The sequence below is a fragment of the Lagenorhynchus albirostris genome, chromosome 11 (assembly GCF_949774975.1).
Source record: "Lagenorhynchus albirostris chromosome 11, mLagAlb1.1, whole genome shotgun sequence".
Taxonomy (NCBI): domain Eukaryota; kingdom Metazoa; phylum Chordata; class Mammalia; order Artiodactyla; family Delphinidae; genus Lagenorhynchus; species Lagenorhynchus albirostris.
The window spans coordinates 49,113,283-49,135,954 of NC_083105.1; the positions used below are offsets into that span (position 1 = coordinate 49,113,283).

Below are 22,672 nucleotides of genomic sequence, written 5' to 3' on the forward strand. Positions count from 1 at the left end.
TTATGATTATCCTTGTGCATAAATCTTTGTTTACATCATGGATTATTCTGAGATATACTCCTGGAAGTAGAATTCCAGGAGGTAAAAGCAAGTAGGTAAAAGCAAGTGAGATTTTCTAAAGCTCTTCATGCAGGTCGCCAAGTTGCCCTCCAGAAAGGTTCTGCTAATTACACTCCAGTAGAAACAAATGAATGTTTTGTGCCATCCCACACCCTTGCTAGCATGGAGGATTGTTGTTTTATTAATTATTGAAACTTCATGGGTTCAAGAAAAATAATTCATTGCTTTAATTTACATTAGTTTGAGTCACAATTTTAAATTTTGGGGGGGAGGGTCTACTTATATTTCTCACATAAAATTTTCAAACATGTCATTTGTCCACTTATTTCACTGGTTTATTAGTGTGTTTTCCTTAGTGATTTAAAAAGTCCTTATAGATTAATTAAATTGAATCTGTGCACCTTTAGATTTTATAGTCAAATAGTCCTCTCTCAAAGTTGTCAGCAAAAAACCTTTGACTTGTCTGTAATTTTTATATAGTCATATTTTTAAACACACATTTTTTTTCAGTCTATGCTACTCTAATTATAAAAATAACAACACAAATGGTACCCTCAGAAACCTGCATGGTCTTCTAACCCCCTAGAAGCTAGGGAGTCACTTCACTCCCTAAACAGAACCCATGGTGTCAGGCCATTGTTAATCCTATCACTCTCTCAGGCAGTTAGGGCCCCACTGTCTCATGAAGGCTCACCATTTCCACTTGGCTCCCCTCCAGTGTTTTTCCACAGGAAATCTGAATGACTGTTTAAAAATCTGCTTTAAATGCTTCAATGGCTTCGTGGGGCAAATCAGAACAAATTCCCAACTCCTCAACGTGGTCTACGCTGCCTTCTCCCAGGCTGGCCTAAGTTTTTTGGCTTAGCTGACCTCCATAATCCCCTTTTCCCATCTTTTTTTTTTTTTTTTCTTTTTTACAAACTCTTTTTTAAACATAAAATTCCTGAGAAAAATTTAATTGAATTAATAAATGAAATTTGACTCAAAGGCCTCAAGTTTCAGCAAGAGCAACAGCTACATTTTATGCACCAAGAAACCCCACCATTATTTCTACCTGAATATTTCCGCATCCCCAAAGCCCTCCAATCCATCCTCTTTCTAAATCTGCATCCCTGCCCTTTGGTCTAATCTGCCGTCTCTTGCAAACACTTCACATTGGTCTTCCTTCATCTGCTCTGACCCTTCTCAGCACATTCTGCTAAAGACAGCCAGGGAGCATTTTCCTCAATATCCCGTGGTTGCTTGCACATAGGATAAAGACCAAAACCTTTGACAGCACCTACAAGGCTTGGCATGGCCTGGGGCCCGACTAGCTCCCTTCACGTCCCACCAAGTTCTCTCATTCTTGTGGTTCTTGCGAGTGCCGCCAGCTGCAAGGACCTACCTCTAATTGCTCACACACACCTTGCTTCCTTAGCCCAGCGTTTCTGTCCATGATCTCCTTCCTCAGCTCAAAAGCTCTTCGTTCACTAGGGAAGCCATTCTTGATCCATACAAGACAATGCAACCTCCCCCCTTCCATTATCCACGCGCGCAGCACCACGTGCTTTCCCTTCACAGCTCTTATTACATTTGCAAATATGTATTTTTTTCATATATACTTGTGTAATGCCTTCCCAACCAGTCTAAAAACCGTAAAGATAGTACTATGTCTGTTTTGTTCACTAATATATATCATTAGTGCCTAAATAATACCTGGCATGTAGTAGGCATTTAATAAATATTTGACAAATGAATGGAATCTACAATAGAGATTATAAGATGGATGCTACAGGTGCTTTGGTTTTGTTTTTTTAAATTTAAGCCTACTCAAGCCAAAATTTCCAAAGAATTGAATTCTAGGGAAGGGGGAAATTAGGTTGGGTTTCCCTCTTCAGATAAAAGGATAAAAAATCAGCCCAAACTTACCCATACACTTATTCCCTGTACATCTTGTACACTAATCACATTGTACACAAATTGCTTGTACACTAATCACATTTGCCCCCAGACAACTGAAAGCAATTCAATAAGCTCTTACTTTAAACGACCTGAGCCTGCTCATGCGTTTTTGTTTTGCAAATAACACACTTCATTTTTACAAGAAATAGTCTAGATACTTAAAACTCCTCAAACTTAGGAGGGGAAATAATTTGGGATAAAAAGCAAGGAAAGACACAATATTTCTGTTTGTAAAATTGATTTATTCACAATTTGGTATTTTAAAATTGTATTTGGAATTTTAATTTTTATATATTTCCCTGGCCGGCATTCTATTTTTCTTAAAGAGGGAGGCAAAGGAGAGGAAGCCTGAGTAAGTTTGAATTTAAGAGATTTACCTGCTGCTACAGTCAGTAAAATTTAACTTTTAATCCCTGAGATTTAGTAACAAGTCAAAAATATTTTCATATATTCAAATGTAAAAAGCATATTTTAAGAACAAAAAACTAAAGAATAAAACCACTGCAGTTAATTAATCTCCCCACATATGGCAATATAAGTCCCTCTGTCTTAAATTAACTGAGGGGTGTGTACACAATGCATTTTAGTTATCAGATGAGCCAAAAGAGACTAAGATGCTCTAGTTCTCAGTTTTTTTGTAGTTTCTCTCCCCTTTTAAAAAATATTCCTGGAAACCGATACAATTTATTCAAATAATAGAAATGCCCACTGCTAGCTCAAATTTTCTCCCCTTTCTAAATTTTTGGCTGTGATGTACAATTAGGGATTTTCTTTTACTGTCCAAGACCAAAGTTCTTTATCTGATTGCAACCTGAGGCCCAAATTGCTTTTGCAAGGTCACTTTGGAGCAAGTCACTTCAGTTTCCTCAAATATCAAATGAGGGTAATTATAGCTCACAGGGATGTAGAAGGCTGAACTGATGTTCATACAACACCATGAGATCCGGGAAGCTTTCTTCGTAAGGAGCAATGCCCTGGAACACGTGAGAGTTATTATATATCCTGCTGCTCCCTATTATAGATGGCTGCTTAATACTCCTAAAATGTCAGCTTTCCTCGGAGGAATGAATATTAATTCATTAGTTTGCTCATTAAACTTCCTTGAGATGCAAAGGAATGGCAATTATGTCCCTTCCCCCCCATATACATGAAATGTCGCACAGATATTAAGGATATGACCACAGCAAAACACTAAGAGAAAGTCAAAACAAATAAACCAAATCCTTTGCAGTAAGATGCAGTTTTCTTATGTATGTGTAACACACTGGCAAGTCATTTTTCATTTTGGAAGGTGTTAAGCATCACTAATGACAAGGGTTTATTTGCCTAATGGCCCAAAGGAAACGCAGTGTAATTCAAACTTTTTTAAAACAACAATGAAAAGTCACAAATACCCTTTCTTCAAATCTCTCTCTCAACGCTCTCTTTCCAAAACAGAAAATAAACTGATTTCCCTTTTCTCTAAAAGACCAATACCAATGCCAGCTAGGAACATCTGCCAGTGCTAGTTTGAAGGCAACTTTGAGGTTCCAAGAATATTTATTTGTGTAGTTATTTATTCCAAAAGGGAAGAGCACAGAAATTCAATAGGATGTAACATACATCAATTTAAGAAAGAGCTTTGAGAAGATCTGGTGATAGAGAATGAGTGGGGAACTCTCATCTGCTCAGCCAGATCTGGACAATATTTTAAATTTAAATTGCTGCTTTAGCATCAACTTTCAACTTATACATAATGTACATCTCTTAAAAATTTATATCTAAATATATTGGGTTTCTCGGTTGGTTGGTATTTTTTCACCGGGTAAGAACTCTGAGAAGCGAAAGAAGCAATTATGAAAGTCTATGACCTGGGCTATGATAAAACCAAGTCTGGGATTGGGAACCCCTACAGTACGCCCTTGTTTTAGCAAATCCCACTTCTGCTGCAGGAAGCCACAATAAGTAATTCCTTGACTGTTGGTGGCAGCAGGGGTGTAAATAAAAACGTGAGGTAGTTCTTTCCACAAGTGGGAAATATTTGTCTACATAATATCCCTGCACATGTCTGACAAATTTCCAGAGCATCTGCTTGTTGTCATCCGTGAGTAAACTCTTAGCTTGGTATTAACTGAACTTGACAAATCATGAGCTAGTTGCAGTTCACAGGCCTTATTTTCTGATCCAGCCATGACTAGAGGAGCCACTAAAACTCCCAAAAATGTGAACCAAAGAGACCACCAAGTAGGAGAACTGCAAAAGCGTTAAGCATTAAAAAGCCTATGGGGGAGGTGGTGAGAGCACAGAAGAGTAATTTACCAGGACTTGCGTACAGGAAAGAATGAAGACTGGTGGGAAATAATTTAGACTCTGCTCCAACAGCTTAACTATCAACTTGAAGGTTAAAAAAAGTGTTTTTTTGAAGTTCTAGCAAGATACTAGATCTATACGATAGAGAACATAGCAGAGGCTCTATAAAGGAAAATTAACACAGAAATACTAAAGGTAGAAGAACAGAATATCCTGAGAAAAGAAAGAGTTACCTATTAAAACTTTAGTCTTTCTGACTTGGAATTTGTACATTTATATTGAACTAATAAAAGAAAATCAGTGATTGCTGAAAAATGTTTGTATTCTAAACTCTCTGCAGGCTACCAGACCAAGACTAATACCAGAAATAGATCAGGAGTAAAATTATAGTTAGAAAAGGGGAGAAAAGTAAGGTAGGACATTAAAATTTTATTCTGAAATTATCTCTGGCCACGACAATAAAATTTAACAAATATTCACTGAACAGTCTTACTCCTGTCATCAGCTGTACAATACATACAGTATCATAGAACTGGCCACTAGGATTAAAATCCACTAGAACATATTTCATGTTAAGTGGCGAGAGCAGCATCCCACAGAAATTTTTACATACATATATACACAGTCCACATTCAACCATTTTCACATATTTTCAGTACACACAGTTGCAGCATATTACAGTCACGTGTCTAAGTTGTTGCTCGATAGAAACCCAAGCCACTGTCTAGACATAACTGTAGCAGTTGAGCTGAGTATAGTTACAATTCATTTTATCTATGTCCATAGCAGAGAGATGTACAAGCCCCTAAGAAACAGAGTTCACAAATACTATTTTTTTTTTAATGCTACCACAGCATTATGTTGGGCAATATTAAAACCTTTACCAACCTAATCAGTTTTTTGTTTAAAGTCTTCTGCTTACCAGAATATTCTTGATGAAAAAAATTACAAAAACGAATGCTCTCTTGAAAATAATTCACACTTTGAAGATTCCAATATGGCCCAATGCTACTGATGCCTAAAGTGTTTCCTAACATTCTGATGGAGTCCTTCCACATGACTCCAAACCACCTAGTAAGTTTAAAAGTGGCTTAAGTGCCTTGCACCCAAATTGTAAAAATCCCTGGCCATCCTTACTAGAGCCAGGCACATATAAAAGGAATGCACTTTGGTTCATACCAAATGCCCTGGGATTAATCACACTATAAAATTAAATGGTTTGAGGTAAATTTTTACAAATACAGTTGATTTTTGTCTAGTGTTAGCATAACAAAAAAAAATATCGTTTAAAAAATCAGTCTGATGTTAAGATACAACAAAGACCATCTTTAACCCCTTAAACATAGGAATTCCCTGTGTAACTAACCAGTGGTTACCTTTCTCGGTGCCTGACGATGACGCGCGCCTTATGGTTTCTATTAAGGCCTGTAAGTAACTGGATGTTTAAGACAGATGTATCTTTGCAGAGGTGGGTTCCATCTAGTATTCAAAGAGTTAAAGAGGCCAAAAAATGCATGCCCTACAACATGGCATTCAGAACAAAAGGCACATTGTTATCACTAAGGGCACAATTTCTCCTCTACTGTTAATCTACACTGTCTTGCATCACTGTTGTTCCACTGTTGTAGCAATACTTAAGTGGTAATGCACGCTCTGGGGGTGCAAGAAACGGAGCCAGATGAGACCGCAACCGAAGACAAGACCACACTGTGCTCTTCCTAAATCTGAAAACAGCTCAGACATCCCTAGACAATGGTAACCTGTGAGACCAAGGACTGTTTCCAAGCCAACTCCTAGTAGCCTATCGGAGCCCTTCATTTGTGTTTTAAAATCACAAGGATGCAACAGTTTTGTTGGGTTTTCTTGACATTATAGCTAAGCTAGAATTAAAAAGCAGCTCTATCACTAAACACTGAACATGGCGGCTCTTGTGAATAAGGGAAATTTCCCTGTATTTAGGGGGTGCGGTGTTGGGGGAGCCCCAATAGTGCTGCACATTATAGTTTGGCTTAAAAGTTTCCGGTTACATTTGTGAGTAGAGATAGTCACAAATGCACTGTTGGCATCTTAAGGACCAGTTTTGTGTGGTGAGGGAGAAGACAAGCAGTATTAGCCCATTTATAAATTTTCACACGGATAATCATTTTATAGGGATATTTATATTAATGGCAGGCTCAGGTTCATATATTTAAAACTAAAAGTGAAAATCTCTCAAGAGTGGATACGATGGAAGAGGAACACTGGAAGGGGAAAACAGCCTTAATGTTTTGTTTATTTTAATGACTTAAAGACGCTAACCATCTTAGGAGGCTTGTGGTTTTACAAAGCCGCTTCTTATGCCTTTAAGCCAGAATTTTAATAATAAATACACAATCTTTAAATTCTATAAGCCACTGATTGGGGGGTATCATCACATGAGCATCATTTAAAATGCAACTTACTAACATTATTGCACTTCCACAGATTACACAAGAAATGTGTACAACAGGCTAAAGAATTTGACTAGGGGATAGAAGCTATAATTTCTAGAAACAGAAGTATAAATTAATTTATCAGTGACACCCTTAAATAGTAAAGCAAATATCAACACCACTATCTTATTAATAAGCTAATCTTATTACTGATTTTTTTGGCAAATATCTGTAATAGTTCCTGAGCATTTTTCTCCACCATCAACTGACAAAGCCTCAAGATAAGTGAAGTGTTTTGTTCAAAACTACCTTTTTTTTCTTAAAAGAGAAACTGTAGGATTAATATTAAAAGAACTTAACCGGAAACTTTCTTGGCCTCGCTGGGGACCATGCTTTAAGTACTCGTAAATCAATTTACAGGCAATCAATACAATAATATCTGTGCATATAAAAGAGTATTTATCCTAATTTATACTACCCAAAACCTATTGTCCAAACAGGCAGAAATCTTTCTATATTAAATTGCACATACTAAAAAATTTTTTCCACGTGCCTTGAAATTGATATATACCACTGCTCATACATTAGTGATAAAATACTGAAATTTTCACTGTGAAAATAATTATTATTCAGAGGAGAAAATATTCTTTTACCTAACTCTCAGTTACTTTTCCAGGTAAAGTGTCATTCCCACAAAAACAATCAGTGCAATCCAAACGAAAGTAAAATAAAACAGAGGAATGTAATGTCTGTGGTTCTTCTAATGATGCATAGAGCAAATCAAACCATTTCACTTGAGGCTGAACTTTTCCTCCTTCGAATCTGTTGTTAAAATTGGCCTTGCTGAACAAGCACAATGACGTCTGTTCACGAAGAGGATTTTCAACTCTCTCTTTTTAAAGAGTTGATGCTCTCCCAGGCTAAGAGAACCTTACTGTGGCACGTGAAAAGTGTGAACTCAGTCTAATCTGCTAAACCGTCTTTGGAACTATGGAAATCCCCACCTTAAGTAGCTAGGCTGTTCTTTTTTAAAGTGGAATATGAAAAGATGGTCATAATCACAGCTAAAATGTCTCTCTTCTGTATCAGGAGTCTGGGATATATATTTGAAGGAAGAAAAAGGAATTAAATGCAAGCAACAGATGTGTGGTGAAAGAAGAACAGCAGGGAGAAGAGCAAAGAGAGGGGAGGAACAGTTCACGTAATACATTTCTAAATTTAGGTGCAAAACCAATTTTGTTAAACAAGGCTTCTTTGCAAAACAGCTCGCTGATCACATTGGAGAATCTGGAGGAACACACGTTTCCATTCATCCACCAGGTCTGCTTGGCCGGCCGTTAGAATGTCAGAATGCTAACTGGGCATTTCAACTGTGGGGATTTTATTTTGTCTCTGAGCACTATTTTAGGGAAAAATCTCTAAGGTGCAGTTTTTCTTAGAATATCATTTTCATCCTGACCATTCTCCTCCCACCATCACTACCACCTGGGTAACTTATGGAAAACGGAAGCAGGACAGGCTGCACCTGTGCATGAACCTGAAGCGTGGAGAGAGAAGGGGGGGCCTTCGGAGGCAATCACCTTGGGGAGAATATACTATGAACCATGAACACATAGTGAACGTCTTTGACACCAATCTGTAGATGCGCGGCAGTCATGACGTAATCAATGGCCTGCCACTGATGTTTATTACTCTGCCACACTAAATACAGTAAGGCTCATCGTACTTTTAGAACACAAAAAGTTTCAGAAAGTATAAAAACTTAAAGCATTGTCCCCATGTATTTTATAAAAACAAAACAAACAACCTCCTTACATTAAAATAAGTGCCAAAAAGATACAAATGAGTCGAGTTATTGAGCAAATAAAAACAGGTCTGAGCTACTCCTTTTCAACCCAGTAAGGCTCAGCAATGTCGTTATCTTTCAGAATTACCAGCATCGGGGCACTGAGCTCAGCTAACAAGTTTTGGCAACACTGTCCTCTGCTGAATATTCCCATTGGCATCTGTCATCTGTGCCAAATTAGTCCTCAGTTTGGAGGCTGAGCTGGAAGGTGGAGGTAACTTGGAAATGGATGTGATAGCACCAGTGCTCTCGGTGATCCTTTTCACTGACGTCTTCTCCCCCGTCGGAGGCTTTGGCAGCCGCCTCCTCAGCCAGGGATGCCGCAAAGCCTGGCCAGGGGTCATGCGAACCGCAGGATCCCATTCTAAACACTGTTTTAAGAAGTCGAGGAAAAGGGGATCGTCACACCCCTTCAGTGCATTCCCCCACTCTCTGCTCTCCGGTGGGCCCCTCAGTTTCCCTCTCCGGGAACGGCCTCCGTTGAGAACCACGGAGCCGTCTGAGAGAGTCGTGACAGTGCAGTAACGGGGATAACCCTTGGAGCTCACAAAATTTTTGGCTCGCTTGGACGCATCCAGCAGTTTCTGGGAGGGCATGCCCAGCAGTTCAATCATACAGGCCAGCTGGTCCCCTTCATCCTCCCCAGGCAACAGGGGGTAACCAGTCAGGAGCTCCGCGAGGATGCAGCCCAGGCTCCACATGTCGATGGGCATGCCGTACCTGGCGCCGAGGATCACTTCCGGGGCCCGGTAAAAACGGGACTGGATGTACGTGTAGACCCGCTGATGCTCGTAACAACTGGAGCCAAAATCAATCACTTTAATCCCGCTTCTACCCTGCTGCTTCAGTAAAATGTTCTCGGGCTTCAAGTCACAGTGAATTATCCTGTTTTTGTGCAAAGCATCCAGGCACTGCAGGATGGAGTGGGCGAACTTGCGAACCAAAGGCAGGCTGAAGCCCTGGAACTTGTTCTTCTTGATGAGCTCGTAGAGGTTCATGCTGAGCAGCTCGAACGTCATGCAGATGTGGTTGCGGAAGGTGAAGTTCTCCAGCATGTGGATGACGTTCATGGTGTTGTCCTTGTCCTGCTTCCGCAGGTGCTCCAGGATGCGGATCTCCTCGGCCGCCTGCCGGTGGAAACGCTTCTCGTTCCTCACCATCTTCAGGGCCACGTGCTGGTGGACTTTGTGGTCATAGGCCTTGACCACCTGCCCAAAGCTCCCCTTCCCAATGACCTTGAGGACCTCGTACCTGTAAGCCACGTGATCGTGAGGCACCTGCACGTAGGATCCCTGGTCATCGTCGTAGCCACCATTGTTCGGTCCGCCTGTCACGCCCTGGCGCTTCTTTGCGTTTGGACCCAAGAAGTATATTTCAGGGTAGCTGAAAATCTCATGGTGTTCGAAGCTGCTTAGTTTTTGCATGTATTGCTTCATCGCTTGCTCGGGTGTCATGGGGATGGCTTTCACCTTCCCCACGCCTTCCAGAGACTTCAGAGAGGTGGAGCTCCCCTGCCGCCTGTGGATGCTCTCCAGCTGCCGCTCCGGCACCACCGGCAACCCCGTTTTGCCCACCGTTGTAAGCCCATTTGGTTGTGTTGTGAGCACTGTCCGCTTGTTACTGTTATCCTCAAACAGCTGCTGAACCTGGATCTGTCCATGGCTGTGGCTGCCGACGTGTAGGTGGTCATTCATTGTGTGCTTACTGCCGCCAATCTGTAATTCAGAAAGGGAACATCAAGAGAATGGAAGAGGTCTGGCTGTTCAAAAGGGATATTTTATAAATCGGCGCCCACCCTCACCTTTACAAAATCCAATCTGGTTTGAATTTACAGCCAGATTCAGGTTTCTTAAATGGAAAGAGTTGTGCACGCAGGAGGGACCTCACGAACACCCCGGCAGGGAGAGCGGATGTGACGTGGACAGCCTCAGACAGAAGTAAAGGCAGAAGAGGTTGGGGGGCTGGGGAAGGCGATCAAAGTTGGGATCCAGAAGAAAAAGACCCCCACAGCTGCTACACGTAACAAAGAGTTTGCTGTACGTGTTTTCAGGGTTCTTAGAGTAAGTCCTCAGTGGAGGCAGAGACCATGCTTCTTGCTCGTCATTCTCTACCTAAGATTCAGCACAGGGCCTGGGATATCACAGAGGTGCAATGCAGCCCATACTTGATATCAAGATGAAAGAGGACACAGAAAAAGCATGAACACGTCGGCACTCTACTGGCTCTCCCGCCCCCAGACCATAACATTTTTCACACTTCACTTAGTAGCTTCTCTATTATCGTGAGGGCAGGGACCAGGCCGGTCTTGTTTACTACTCCTTCTCCAGTGTTTAGCTCTATTCTGAGAACACTTCATTCTCGGTCTTCTCCACTACCTGAAAATCGAACTAATTACACCTAGGAAAGTGCATGATCCAGAAGCAAAGAAAACTGTACTTTTAGGCTGGAAAGATTCCCATGTAGACATGCACTCTGTAGCATCTTGTAAACCCCAAACCTATTTTTAAGTTTCTGGGCTTCACTGGCTGTGATGACCATTTAAGGCCATTCAGCCCCACAAGCCAACCGCCACCCTCTTTTGGGCCTTCCTTTGGTCAATGGCTTGGCTCTCTCAAGACCTGTGTTTCTCCAGGCTGCTGGGATACTCAGCTCTCTGACAAGGAATACAAAGTAGCAATTTCTATTTCAGGCACACATGCCATCCACAAACATTCCTGTCTGAACAAAACTGACGGCATAGGCCAAGGGGCCCCAGCCTTCCTACTGAGAATCTACTGGGGATTTCTTTCAAGCATTGTTATGGCCAAGAGGTGAGGGGTAGAAGAGGACTTGCAGCCAGGATCCCCTCCCAGTTAGGAATTCTTGCCAGCCTCAGACAATCACTCACAAGTCTTAAAAGCATCCCACTAGATGATTTTTACATGAAAGCTTAAAGATCAACTTGCCTCTCACAATCCAACTCATTCCTTCAGCCAGTGTCAGCTGAGGTCTAACCACACATGTGGCAGAGTCCCTGCCCTTCAGGAGCTTACAATCAACTAGCTGAAGTCCTCTACTATCAGTATTTTTCCCATCAACTCCTCCGAAATCCTACCTCTCGGGCTTTACGTGTCACTAAATGCGTAGAAGTGCTCTGTATATGTAATATAATTCAGGAAGTGGTTTGGGACTACCTGGATTATAAAATGAAATTCCAAGTCCTTCTTACTAGGAGACCAAGACCTTCAAATTTTCCTTAACTGACACACAGCAGACACAGGGACTATCTGAGGCCTGCACTTTCTCTCTGCAATCTTCTAAAACAAAGTAGAATATAGTATAGTACTTGGGACTTGCTGAAGTATGACTTCATTGAGAGATTTTATTTCTCAGATTTCTGGAAGACTTCTAGTTGAACCCTTTTATTAAACTCACAGATGATATTCCACGCTAAGTGAACTTATCTTCTGTCAGGTAGCTGGACAGGTTATTTTATCCTCGTTCTATGCCAGAAGCAAAGCAGTTCATAAAAAGGCATCAGGAAGCCCTGGGTATATACAAAATAGTACAGGCTTGTCCATGGATTTTTGTTCCCAAGCCTCAGTCTCTGAACCTCTCCTCCTCTCCACTACGGTCTTCCAAGCACCCGGGAATAAAAGGACCTGAAATTAGAAATATATGTCTCCCAGAGAACCATTCTCTTCAGGGCAGCTTGGAGAGATTTCAGAAGAAAAACCAGCATACATGCTACAAAAAGCATGAGGCTTCACTGGGGACACAATTAACGTTGAGGCTTTAGGAACTCCTAAAAAGAGGACAAAGTAAAACGTTCTGAGCTTCAGAAACCAACTTATTTTTGCAAGAGCAATTTTAATGTTCTGCATAATTCAAAATATCATCAAAAAAAAGCTGAGTGACTAGAACTAAAGAGAGTTTGCCAATTAACTGGATCACCTCCTGTCTTTCCAACTACCTTCTCTTGGTCTCCTCCACAACAGCAACGAAGAAGGCTTCCAGAGTTCCCCAGGGTTCAAGCCTCAAGTGGCTGGAGGCTTCTCACTCCCATAACTCTCCCTGGTCGACTATGACCACAGCCAGGGCTCCAGCAACCCCCCAGGGGCTGACATCCGCCCCATGTACACCTCTAGCTAAAAGGAGCCCGATTTATGTCTCCCGAGCTCAAGACCCCCTGTATCCAACTCCAGATCAGCTACCTTTCCCACAAGCAACTCAAACTCAACTCACGCTTTTTCTACCAAAACCATTTCCTCCTCCCACAACCCTCAATTTCTGGTCAACAAAAGGCTTCACCCCCGAATAATCACTCTGTCTCCATGTCTCCCACACCTCCCCAAGTCACCGCGGAGGCCCGTCATTCCTATCTACCCCACTCCCCTCCATCCACGCTGCCTCACCTCACACCCCTGCTGTCTCTCACTGCGACAACCGAAGCAGCCTCTTAACATGTCCCCTTGCTTCTAAGTCTAGAATTCCTCAAGTCTCTTCTCTCCACGGTGCTTCTGGAGTTACCACTGAAAAGTGTCACTCTGACACTGCCCTTGCTTTTGCTTAAGGCCCACACAGGCACCCCATTTCCACAGATAATATGAGACCTCACAGGCAAGAACATGAGGTTCTCAAATGCAGAGCCTATATGACCCAAGTCCTTCCAGTGTCACCCACCACTGTCATATTCTCTCCGAGAATAAGCTGGATTCCCCAAGACCCATGGAGACACCACGCTCTTTTACACTCTGTTTTTGGGGAGGTTATGTTTCATAATGGTTAGGTGTCCAGGGACTTTCAATTAGATGCATGGGAAATGAATCCCAGCTCCACCACTTACTAACTGTGTCACCTTGGTCAATTTACTTAATCTCTCTAAACCTCAGTGTCCTTATCTGTAAAAAGAAGGTAACAAAGCGACCTCATTAGGGCCATTAGGAGGATTAAATAAGGTAAAAGATATAGAGTGCTTAGTATAGTATTGAGTAAAGGAGAGCTAAAGTTATTGCCCTTTCCAAATGCTGCTTGGAATCTCCTTCCTAACCAGGACTACATGGTAAACTCATACTCACCCTTCAATGCGCAGTTCAACTCTCACCTCTTCTGTGAAATGGTCCCTTTCCCTTCCAGGGTGCTCACAGAGCACTGATATATTAAAACACTTATTTCGTTTTACATACCTGTTTTCACACCTGATGTACCCACCTGGCTGTGAACAATTCCAGGGTGGGGTCACCTCTTATCTTTTTAAGTCCTTATTGACATAAACCCAACATACAGGAAGTACTCAGTCAATTTCTGTTGAGTGGAAGAACTAACTCTCACGTCTCTGAGTTATTCTTAAGAACTATCTTTGTACCTTCATAAGAAAACATGAAGTTAACACCCAGGGAATTGGGACTTGTCTCCAGTGACCCAAGTCACAAGATGTTAGGCTTGCATTGCATCGGCAGAGACTTGGAAGCAAATGACAGCCCATTAAAGAGTACTTGCAGCAGAAGAGATCAACTAAACACCTAAAAGTGACATGTGGAATCTTAAAAACTTTCCAGATGTTAGGGAGATTCATTTTAGAGGCTCTAGTAAAGGAGGATTTTGAGTCTTAAACACTGTGGGACTCTACAATCACAACCCAGGTCGGAAGCACAATTAACTGATCTATAAAAAGGGAGGAAAAAAGCCCTAGAAATGCCAAAACATTTCCACAAGACATATGCCAGGACAACACCATAAACTTAAGAATGTTTAAAACCTCTCACTCACTTTTACCTATTTGCCAATGCCTACCTAGCACAGTGCCTCTCAAATTTACAAATACTGAATGAATGTAATTGTTAGATACCTACAACGTATGGGTTGAAGCAGAGAGACCCCCAAAAGCCCTCTTTGACCACGACACATTTTAGCATTAAAAATTATGTAAGAACAATAGTCTAGTCAATTTGGTAGTTTTAATCTCTTCCAAAAATAAAAGGGAAAACAGCACATACTTCACTGTGCTAACATTTCTGGGAGTTTTAAAACTTTGCTGAAGTCATCTTAGAAATGCTGTATAGTGTTATGGGAATAGAACTGAGTCCAAAAAGATCGGAATTCTAGCTCCTCCTCAAACACACTGACGGTCTGTGTGGCCCTGAATCAAATGTCTTTTTCTTCTATCAAACATTACTGTTTTTTAAATGGGAATATTCATTCTTCTTTGACTCCTATTATCTTATAAAGGTAAAACCGGTAATTGGAGAGTGCTTTAAATGTTAAACAGTTATGAAAGTGATACAATACTAATATTTCAGAATTTAAAAAATAAGCACATTAATATCTCCCATACAACATTAAAAAGAAAAAAAAAACTAATAGGAATCAAAATAGTTACTGGGTACACTTTTAGGACAGAGATAAAATGACTAAGTATAATATATCCATGGAGATAGGGTACAAAAGGGCAATGCACTAGATAAATTCCGAAGTTTATAATCCCTATAGTCATATGTTTATTTACCTACTGCATCATTTACAAGAGAAAACATGGGCAAACACAACGAGATTATTTTCCTCTCCATAATGCCCTTCCCCCCACCCATTCAAAAATAGCTCTTCCTAGTTGTAACTGCTGTGAAATTAAAAACTAAAAGCTTACAAAAACCTGAAAGACATATGGACACATGGATCTGCTAAGGTTCTCGCATTTATAACAAAACTAATACAATTTCCTAGAATTAGCAGTCAGCAGTGTGTTAAAGCTGGACTCAGGAGGGCCTGGGCTTTAGCTCCAGCCTTGATAGGAGTTGGCTCAGGAGTCTTGACCAAACCAGTTCACTTGTCTGACTCTTTCCTCATCTGTAAAATGAAGGAGTAGAACCAGATAAACTCTGTGGTCCTTTTACTTGCCTGTTTGAGGAAGTCCGCAATGCTCTGCAAATAAAATCAAAACTAAAGAACAACCAAAACACAAATTCACACTTTCAAAACCAAGCTTCTAGTGATCAACAGTTTACTGAAGTTTAGGTAAGTTAAACACAGGTAAATCTGGTAGATACCACCGCAAAATACAAGCACCATCATTAGGAGTCCCGAGAAGCACCCACACATCTTCTCATTTCTGCTCCACCACAGGCTATTCCTCTAGTATCATTTTCTGTCATCTCATTACATATTTCAGTTGCAAAGAGGCTCTGATCAAGCAAAGCCCACCCTTATATAACTGGAAGCCGGATGCAAACCAAGTAGTATTTCTTTTCCAGGTCATACCAATTCATGTGATTCACACATGGAAAAAAACTGGATGTTATATTTTCCAAATTGTCAGATGATTCCAAACCAAACTGAAACACCTAAACCCAATGGCAATTTCTCAACTAAAACATCACTGTGACAAGAACATTCAACTCTAACACACAGAATCAACAGCCTACTGATGCTCTTCCATTAACCACAGCCCAACAGATTGGTTAACTTCTGCGCAGTGAATTCCTAGCCCCTGGGTCTAGATGTGTCAGGAGAAACAGAAAGAGGAGGAGAGAGAGAAAGAAAATGTAAGAAGAAAACATGTTCCTGGGGAACTGTGCACAGATGTCCAGGTCTAAGAGAAAATATTCCATTCTAGCCATCCGCTTATAAATTCTCCCCATAAACAAGTTTCCCCATAACACATGACCCTCAGAGCTGCTCCTCTGAAGGCTAGAAATGGCCTTTTCTGCAAGAACTTAACTTTCACTTGGCAACCAAAGCCATAACCTTAGCAAGCACCCCTCATACAGAACCATCTTAGGCAGTTCCTCTGGAAGATCGAATCGTAAACAAGACATTGGAAGCCATCAACTCCTCCAGGGCACATCTCCCCTAGGCTGTCAGCCACCATCCAAGGGCTCTCTCTGGGAGGCGAGAAAACGTACGTACTGAAATCAAGCCCAGCTTGCTGATCTCTGCAGCCACCAGTCCCGCGCCGAGCTCCCAGTTCCCTCTTGGCCCTCTGAGGGACCACGGCACCTGTCAGGTGCCCATCCCTTCCCACCTCCTTCCGAGGCAAAGCTGGCCCTTTTCTTTTCAATAATATCCAACTGCAGAATCCTACAGGGGTGGCGCGTTGTTTTGACTGCCGCTGCGGCTCTTATTTTTGTTAATGTTAATTACAATTTCTGCTGTGCTCAAACCTGTAGCACTCGTAAAACATGCTTCCACACGCGGAGGACAACTGTCGGTGCTCCCTGCTGGGTAGAGCCAGGCCCGGGATGCTCTTTGGGGCATCGATTTTCCGGGCAGGACGGCCTGGCTGTCCCCTAACACATATCTGTTTCTATAAATACCCACTACCCAACGTGGTGGTGGAGGGGCAGGGATGTTTATCGGGTCAGGGAAAAGGAGCTCGAGGAAGCAAGGACGGAATAAAAAGGGGGGGGTGGTGGGGAGCGAAGAGAGAAGGAAAGCGACCAGGAGGAAGTTCCGAGGAAGAGGATCGCAGGGGTGGGCGGGCTCCGGAGGGGAAGTGAGGGGCCCACGCCACGAATCCTCCTTTGTGGCTGCAGCTTTGGGCTCGCTCAAGTTCCAGAGGGCGGCGTCCCGGAGAGGCCACTGGCGTGGAGACACTCGCACTTCGACCTCTCTACCCTCTCCCGGCCGCATTATCCCCCAAGTCCGGGTGCCTGTGCCCCGGACCCCTCCCGCCCCTCTCCCCCCGCCGCCCGCGGCCTGGGTCTTACCGTGTGGGCTGCGGTGGCAGCGTTGCTGGCCCGGAGCGGTGGCAGGGCGATGGGGGAGGGCGGGCCGGTCCCCACTCCGCTCCGGGGAGCCCCCGCACCGAGCCCCGGGGAAGCCTGAAGCTGGCGAACGGCGCTGTCCCCTCCTCGGCCTGGCAGCCACGCGCGGGAGGAGACAAAAGAGGGTCAAGGGGGAGAAAGTCACCCGGACCCGGTGGCCCCGCCCCACCCCTCCAGGCTGCCGAGCCCGCTCTCCCCGGGGCAGAGCCGGGGACCGTGAACGCGGGCGTCCCGGAGCGGCAGGAGGCCGGGGACGCAGACACCCGGCACTCCCGCGGGGCGGGGCTCAGGCGGCTGCAAAGTTAAGTCGGGCCCCTGGCGCGCAAGCGAGTTCGCGACCCGTTGGTGGAGCCGGGCCGGGCGCGGGCCGGCGGCTCACGTTGCGGGAGGCCGCAGGCCTGGAGTTGGGCTGGAATGCCGACCCGGGCGCCGCCGCCAGGCCAAGTCCCGGGCGGGGGAGGCCCGGGACGGCCCCCGGCCGGCTCGGAGGAGCCTCGGAGCTCGCGTGTAACAATGAGCGGAGCCGAGGCGAGGGCGCGCCGTCCGCCCGGGGGACCCCGCGCCGCCCCGCCGCGGCGCAGACTTTGTTCGAGGTCCCGCTGGTAGCGGGAGCCCGCGCCACGAGGGCTGGCCCGGGGGCCGCGGGGCTGCGCGCCCGGGGCGGCGCGGGGCCCGGGCCTCCTTACCGGTCGGGTAGGCGGCGGGAGCGGCGGCCGAAGGTTTCCTGGTTAACATGGCCGCTGGAGAGGAAAATGCATCTCAGGGCTGCCGTCTCCGTCTCCGTCTCTGCCGCCGCCGCCGCCGCCGCCCGTCCTGCTGCTACTTCTCGCGGCCGCCACCGCCGCGCCTCCTGGTCGCCCCTCTCGCGGATCTCCGGCGCCTCCTCGCCGCCTCCCGTCAGCTACAGCCAGACACACACAGTCCGCTGCATCCCCTCGGCCCGGGCCCGCCGCCGCGAGCCCCCCGCTCTCCTCGCCGCCGCCGCCGTCCTCCTCTTCCTCGGGCGGCCGCAGCACCCTCCGGCCCGTGCACATGCCTCGCCCTCCCCGGCGCGCCGCGGGCCTCCCCGATTCCCTCACATAGGGCGCGGGGTAGCTGGCTGCGCCGCCTCGGCCGACTGGTTCGGGAGCCTCCTCCCGGGCCCGCGCACGCGCGCCCCCGCGCACACTCGCCAGGCGCCCGCGCACCGCGCGGCCGGGAAGGGCAGCCCCGCCCCCGCTCCCTCTGCCGCCGGGCAGGCCCCGCCCCCGGACTCCCCACCCCACCCCAGGCCCGGCCACAGACTCCCGCGCACACCCTCCCCGACCCAGCCGCCCACCGGAGTCCCTCCCACCCACTCCTCCCCAGCACGCACCCCAGTCGTCGGCATAGCCACCCCTCCACTCCCCCGAAAACTCTGCAGCCTCCGCTCGCCCTTGGCCTCCCCCTCCGGCCTTCTGCACGGTTGCCCCTGCTAACGGCCTTCTCCCCTCCCCGGCCTCGCCCGCCCCTGCAGCACCCCACCCCTTCCCTGCAGCGCAACCTACCATTGCTTCCCTCCCACCGAAATCGCTGCAGAGACCCCCCTCCCCTTCCGAGCGCACCCCCAACCATATATGCATTTTCAGCTTTCCGAACCTGATGGCTGCTCACAGACAATACTGCCCCCCCACCGCCTTCCGGGTCCCAGTGGCTTAAGCACCTCCTCTCCCAAATTGATCAGGTAAATAACTTAGTTGTGCCGGGGGTCACCTCGGTAAGGAAAGTCCAGCCCGTTGGAGGGCCGCGCCTTAGCTTGGGGACCCCGAGTGTGGGCCAAGGAGGGGGCTGCCCTCCCACCTCCACCTCCACCACACACAGCCCCTCCCTGATTTACTGACACCAAGTGACCGCTCTCCAGTCTCTAGGACAAGGGGATGCAGAGAGGCGCGTGTGGATGGTTGCCGGGGAAGCAGTTGGCTGTGGGTTGCTAGGCAAAAATAAACATCACAGACGCCTCCCATTTCCTTACAACTCCGAGCCTTTCCCCTGCGCGGCCACTGGGAGAGGTACACCTTCCCGAGCGACACCTTTAATTCCTCTCCTCCCCAGACACAAGTCTCTTTCCCCTTCCCATCCAAGACACGGAGAATTTCCCTGTCCTTTGAATTTGCCATATACAGCCTCTCTTTCCCTTGCAGACTGAAGAACTACTGCCCATCTCACACCCGCGTCCTGTCGTCTGTGGCACATGCCTTTGTCCAAAGGTCACAGGTTTTGTGACTTCAACGGGAGTGGGGCGAGGGGAAGCCCGGCAATTCCGGATGACAGAACCGAAAGTTTGCCTTGCACTTTCTTCTCCAGACGTGCCTGGTTTCTGAAGTTCTCCTGCGAACCTGGGTCCGTTATGATCTGTCCTGTTTATCTGCCGCCCCTGGCTGGACCAAGTGTGCAGGCCTGAGCTAGTGCAGACTCAAATCAGAATGGGGACCGTCGCCTCTACTGTTTGCAAATTGTCATAGCAACCTCCCAGCAAGATCACCTTCAGCTAAATACAAATGCCCCAAAATGAGTGTTTCAGAGTTACAGTGTGGCCCTCTCAAGAGTCTCCAGGGCTCCTACAGGGGCATCAAGGACTGAGGGTGTTGGCAGAGGGAACAGGTGGCAAAGAGTAGAACTGTGCATAGTAATATGTCCCTCTAAAAAATCCTTCTCCCAGTAAAGTAGAAACACAGTGAAACAATCAATCCAATAATAAACCTTTACAAAGAAGAGTGATGACCTGATCTGGTCCCAGCAAGAGATACTCCCCCTTGCTTGTCATCAGAGACGATCACATTCAAATTCACGTGGGGAAACATATTCAGTGTTCAGAATTAACTAAAAGAAAAGGGATTACTTAGCAGCAGAGTTGAAGCTAGAACTCATTTTCTGACTCAGTTTAATCTCACTCTGCTCTGTGTTACCTTGGCTTTTAAGAAACATCACACCTCTTTTCCTTCCTTCCCTTTCAAACAATTATTTTCATACTGTCTTCCTTTTCTTAATGAGTGTTCCATACAACTGATGTTTAGATGAAAAATGTGAAGCCAAAAATTCAATTTTAATATAACGGGACCCAGCTTTCGCTCAAATTATTCTTACCTTACTTCAACAGAAGCTAAATACTCTCCTGCTTTTTCATGAATAAGAAAAATGCTAACTACTGGAAGTCATAGTTTGTGAAATCCAAATTAGAAATATTAATTTCCACATTAAATATGAGGAAAAGGAACACTGACTTTTTTTGTAAACAAAGGGACACAATGAATCATTAACTTTAATCAAAGAAAAACTGCTTGTTTAGAGAACTTTTCCTAATATGTTGTTTTATGACACGATAAGTACAATTTCAATTTTTTATCTTTTGGTTTCTTACCTTGAGGAAAATTTGCATTTAGTCTAGTATCTTTAGCTATTTTAATTATAAATGGTACACCTTTCAAAATTATATTCTTGCTGACCTCTAAATTAGTATTTACAATTGCTCGGATTTCTCTCATTTTATTAAATATTGATGGCCTCAACCTGTATTAATGTCAAATAGAAAAATGTACAAATGCACTCCCTGCACTTTCAAGGAGAATAAACTGGGTGAATTCTAGTAGCTATTACGCTCAAACTCTATTATTCTAATGCATCATTATCAATTATACTACATTAATCTCTGTATAAAACCCTTTCACTAATACTATCATGTTTAATCGTCATGACTCATAACCAGATCAGCGTTGTGTTGCTGTTAACAGTAACCTCAGGGGGCTCCGTTCAGTTAGTAAGAGTCTGGTCTTTGGTTCTTGCCCATTGTAAAAACTCCATCTGTTCTGAATATTTATAAAATCCAGCTTCAAATGACAAGTAGGCAGGATGTAGCAGGATGAGAAAGAAAGAAACTTTGGGGAATTCAGAATGGAGTCTTGTGGAAGGAAGTCAATTCTTCACTGAGAAAAGTACTGATCACAGAGAAAACTGGAAATGAACAAGAAAATTGCTGGTTTCAAAACATATTCACTCATTTAATCTCTTTATCCCAGGAACATTTACAAAGAATTCAGTGTGTGCTGGGCCTAGGGGATAGGATGAATCATCAGATGTCGTGGGTGAGGCTTCAGCTGGGTAATCTGTTAGGACCTCATTCTTTTATTCAATGAAGCAATAAACTGTAAGCACCTATCATATTTTTGACACTATTCGTACGGGGGCTGCACATTTAAATAAATAATCCCTGGCTCTGGTAATGGTTATTAAGAATCACAATCCAGTGGGAGAGGCAAGACCCTTAATGATGTGATGGGGCAGAAATCAAGGCATGTAGGAGGCACAATGGTGGCACACAGGAGGGAGTGATGAGCTCTACTTAAGTGGTGACTGGCCTCAAAAGAGCTGTGATGTTAAAGAGACTTGGGAGTTTGCCAGTCAGACAAGCCAGGCTAGGACGTTCTAGGCAGAAGGATAGGATGTGCAGAGGCACCAAGGAGAAGAAAGCCTAGTGTACTCTGGGAGAAGTGTAAGCAATTCAGAATAGAGGAAGCTCGAAGTGGCAGGGAGAGGGTTGGTACTGCAATCTTTATAAGGTTAGGGATACGGATGATATTTGGGATAAGAATTATCTGAAACTTCACCAGCTGTGGAAATGTGAAAACAAAGTACAAAGTCTTTTAAAACAACCAAGGTAAATTACTAAGGAACTGCCTCATTTTGGGTAACAGACTTGTAAGTTGGGCCTAATGCCCCTTAGAAGGATCCCACTTACTGATGGTATCTTCCATGTATCCATCACCAAGGTCCAGAACCACCTAGAGAAGAACATCAAGACCATATGGCCTGAGGTCTAGGAATGTGACTCCTCAGATGTAGGGGGCATGGATGCCATACCCAAATGGCCACTGGTATTTGCCTTTGCCTCTGTGGCCACTGCTGGTATGGAAATCAGGAAGAAATGTCTGTCGGGTCACCACTAGAGAGCTGGTGATCAGAAGTGTCAGAGTAGGTTGGTGGTGTTCTGGTCAGGGTACTTACAGAGCCAGTTTCCTTAATCCTGGGGGCAGTGGGTAGGGAGGAGATGCATTTGTCCCCTAGGTGAGCTAGGTATCTGGAAAGGCTGGGGATACTGTCCAGCATTTCTTGGGGGTAGTTCATCTGCTTTTTCCAGTTGCATGCTAAGGACAGAAAAGTAGTAAGCAGAGAAAAGAGAAGGCTATATCCTGGATGTGGGGAGTACTGTGTTGAAGAGCCCAGTGGGACCTGTGCCTCTGACACCACCAGGACAAACACCAGCAGAGCAGTGCCTGGTGTGTCCGGGAGCTTCAAAGGGATAAGGAGGGCCATCACTAGGTAGGGCCCCCAGCAGCAGGCTCCCAGGCCAAGGCCTCCCACACCACTGGCTCAAC

The 22,672-nt window shown here is 45.0% G+C and overlaps 1 protein-coding gene and 1 long non-coding RNA gene across 3 annotated transcripts; one reads left to right on the top strand and one right to left on the bottom strand.

The window, feature by feature from the left end:
• Positions 1 to 4,699: 4,699 nt before the first annotated feature.
• On the bottom strand, positions 4,700 to 18,389 carry DYRK2 (dual specificity tyrosine phosphorylation regulated kinase 2). 2 transcript variants are annotated; one of them, XM_060165471.1, is made up of 3 exons: positions 17,972 to 18,389; positions 17,229 to 17,377; positions 4,700 to 10,262 (listed from the first exon to the last, which is right to left on the bottom strand). In XM_060165471.1, exons 1-3 carry the CDS (start codon positions 18,018 to 18,020, stop codon positions 8,655 to 8,657), a joined length of 1,806 nt encoding a protein of 601 aa, XP_060021454.1. In that variant the 5' UTR covers positions 18,021 to 18,389; the 3' UTR covers positions 4,700 to 8,654. The 2 variants fall into 2 exon arrangements, with proteins under 2 accessions (XP_060021454.1, XP_060021455.1); XM_060165472.1 differs by lacking the exons at positions 17,229 to 17,377; positions 17,972 to 18,389 and adding an exon at positions 10,349 to 12,258.
• A 502-nt stretch (positions 18,390 to 18,891) lies between these two features.
• On the top strand, positions 18,892 to 20,536 carry LOC132529158 (uncharacterized). The gene is made up of 3 exons (XR_009543386.1): positions 18,892 to 18,987; positions 19,445 to 19,510; positions 19,608 to 20,536. It is a non-coding gene; the product is annotated as an uncharacterized LOC132529158 (long non-coding RNA).
• Positions 20,537 to 22,672: the final 2,136 nt, after the last annotated feature.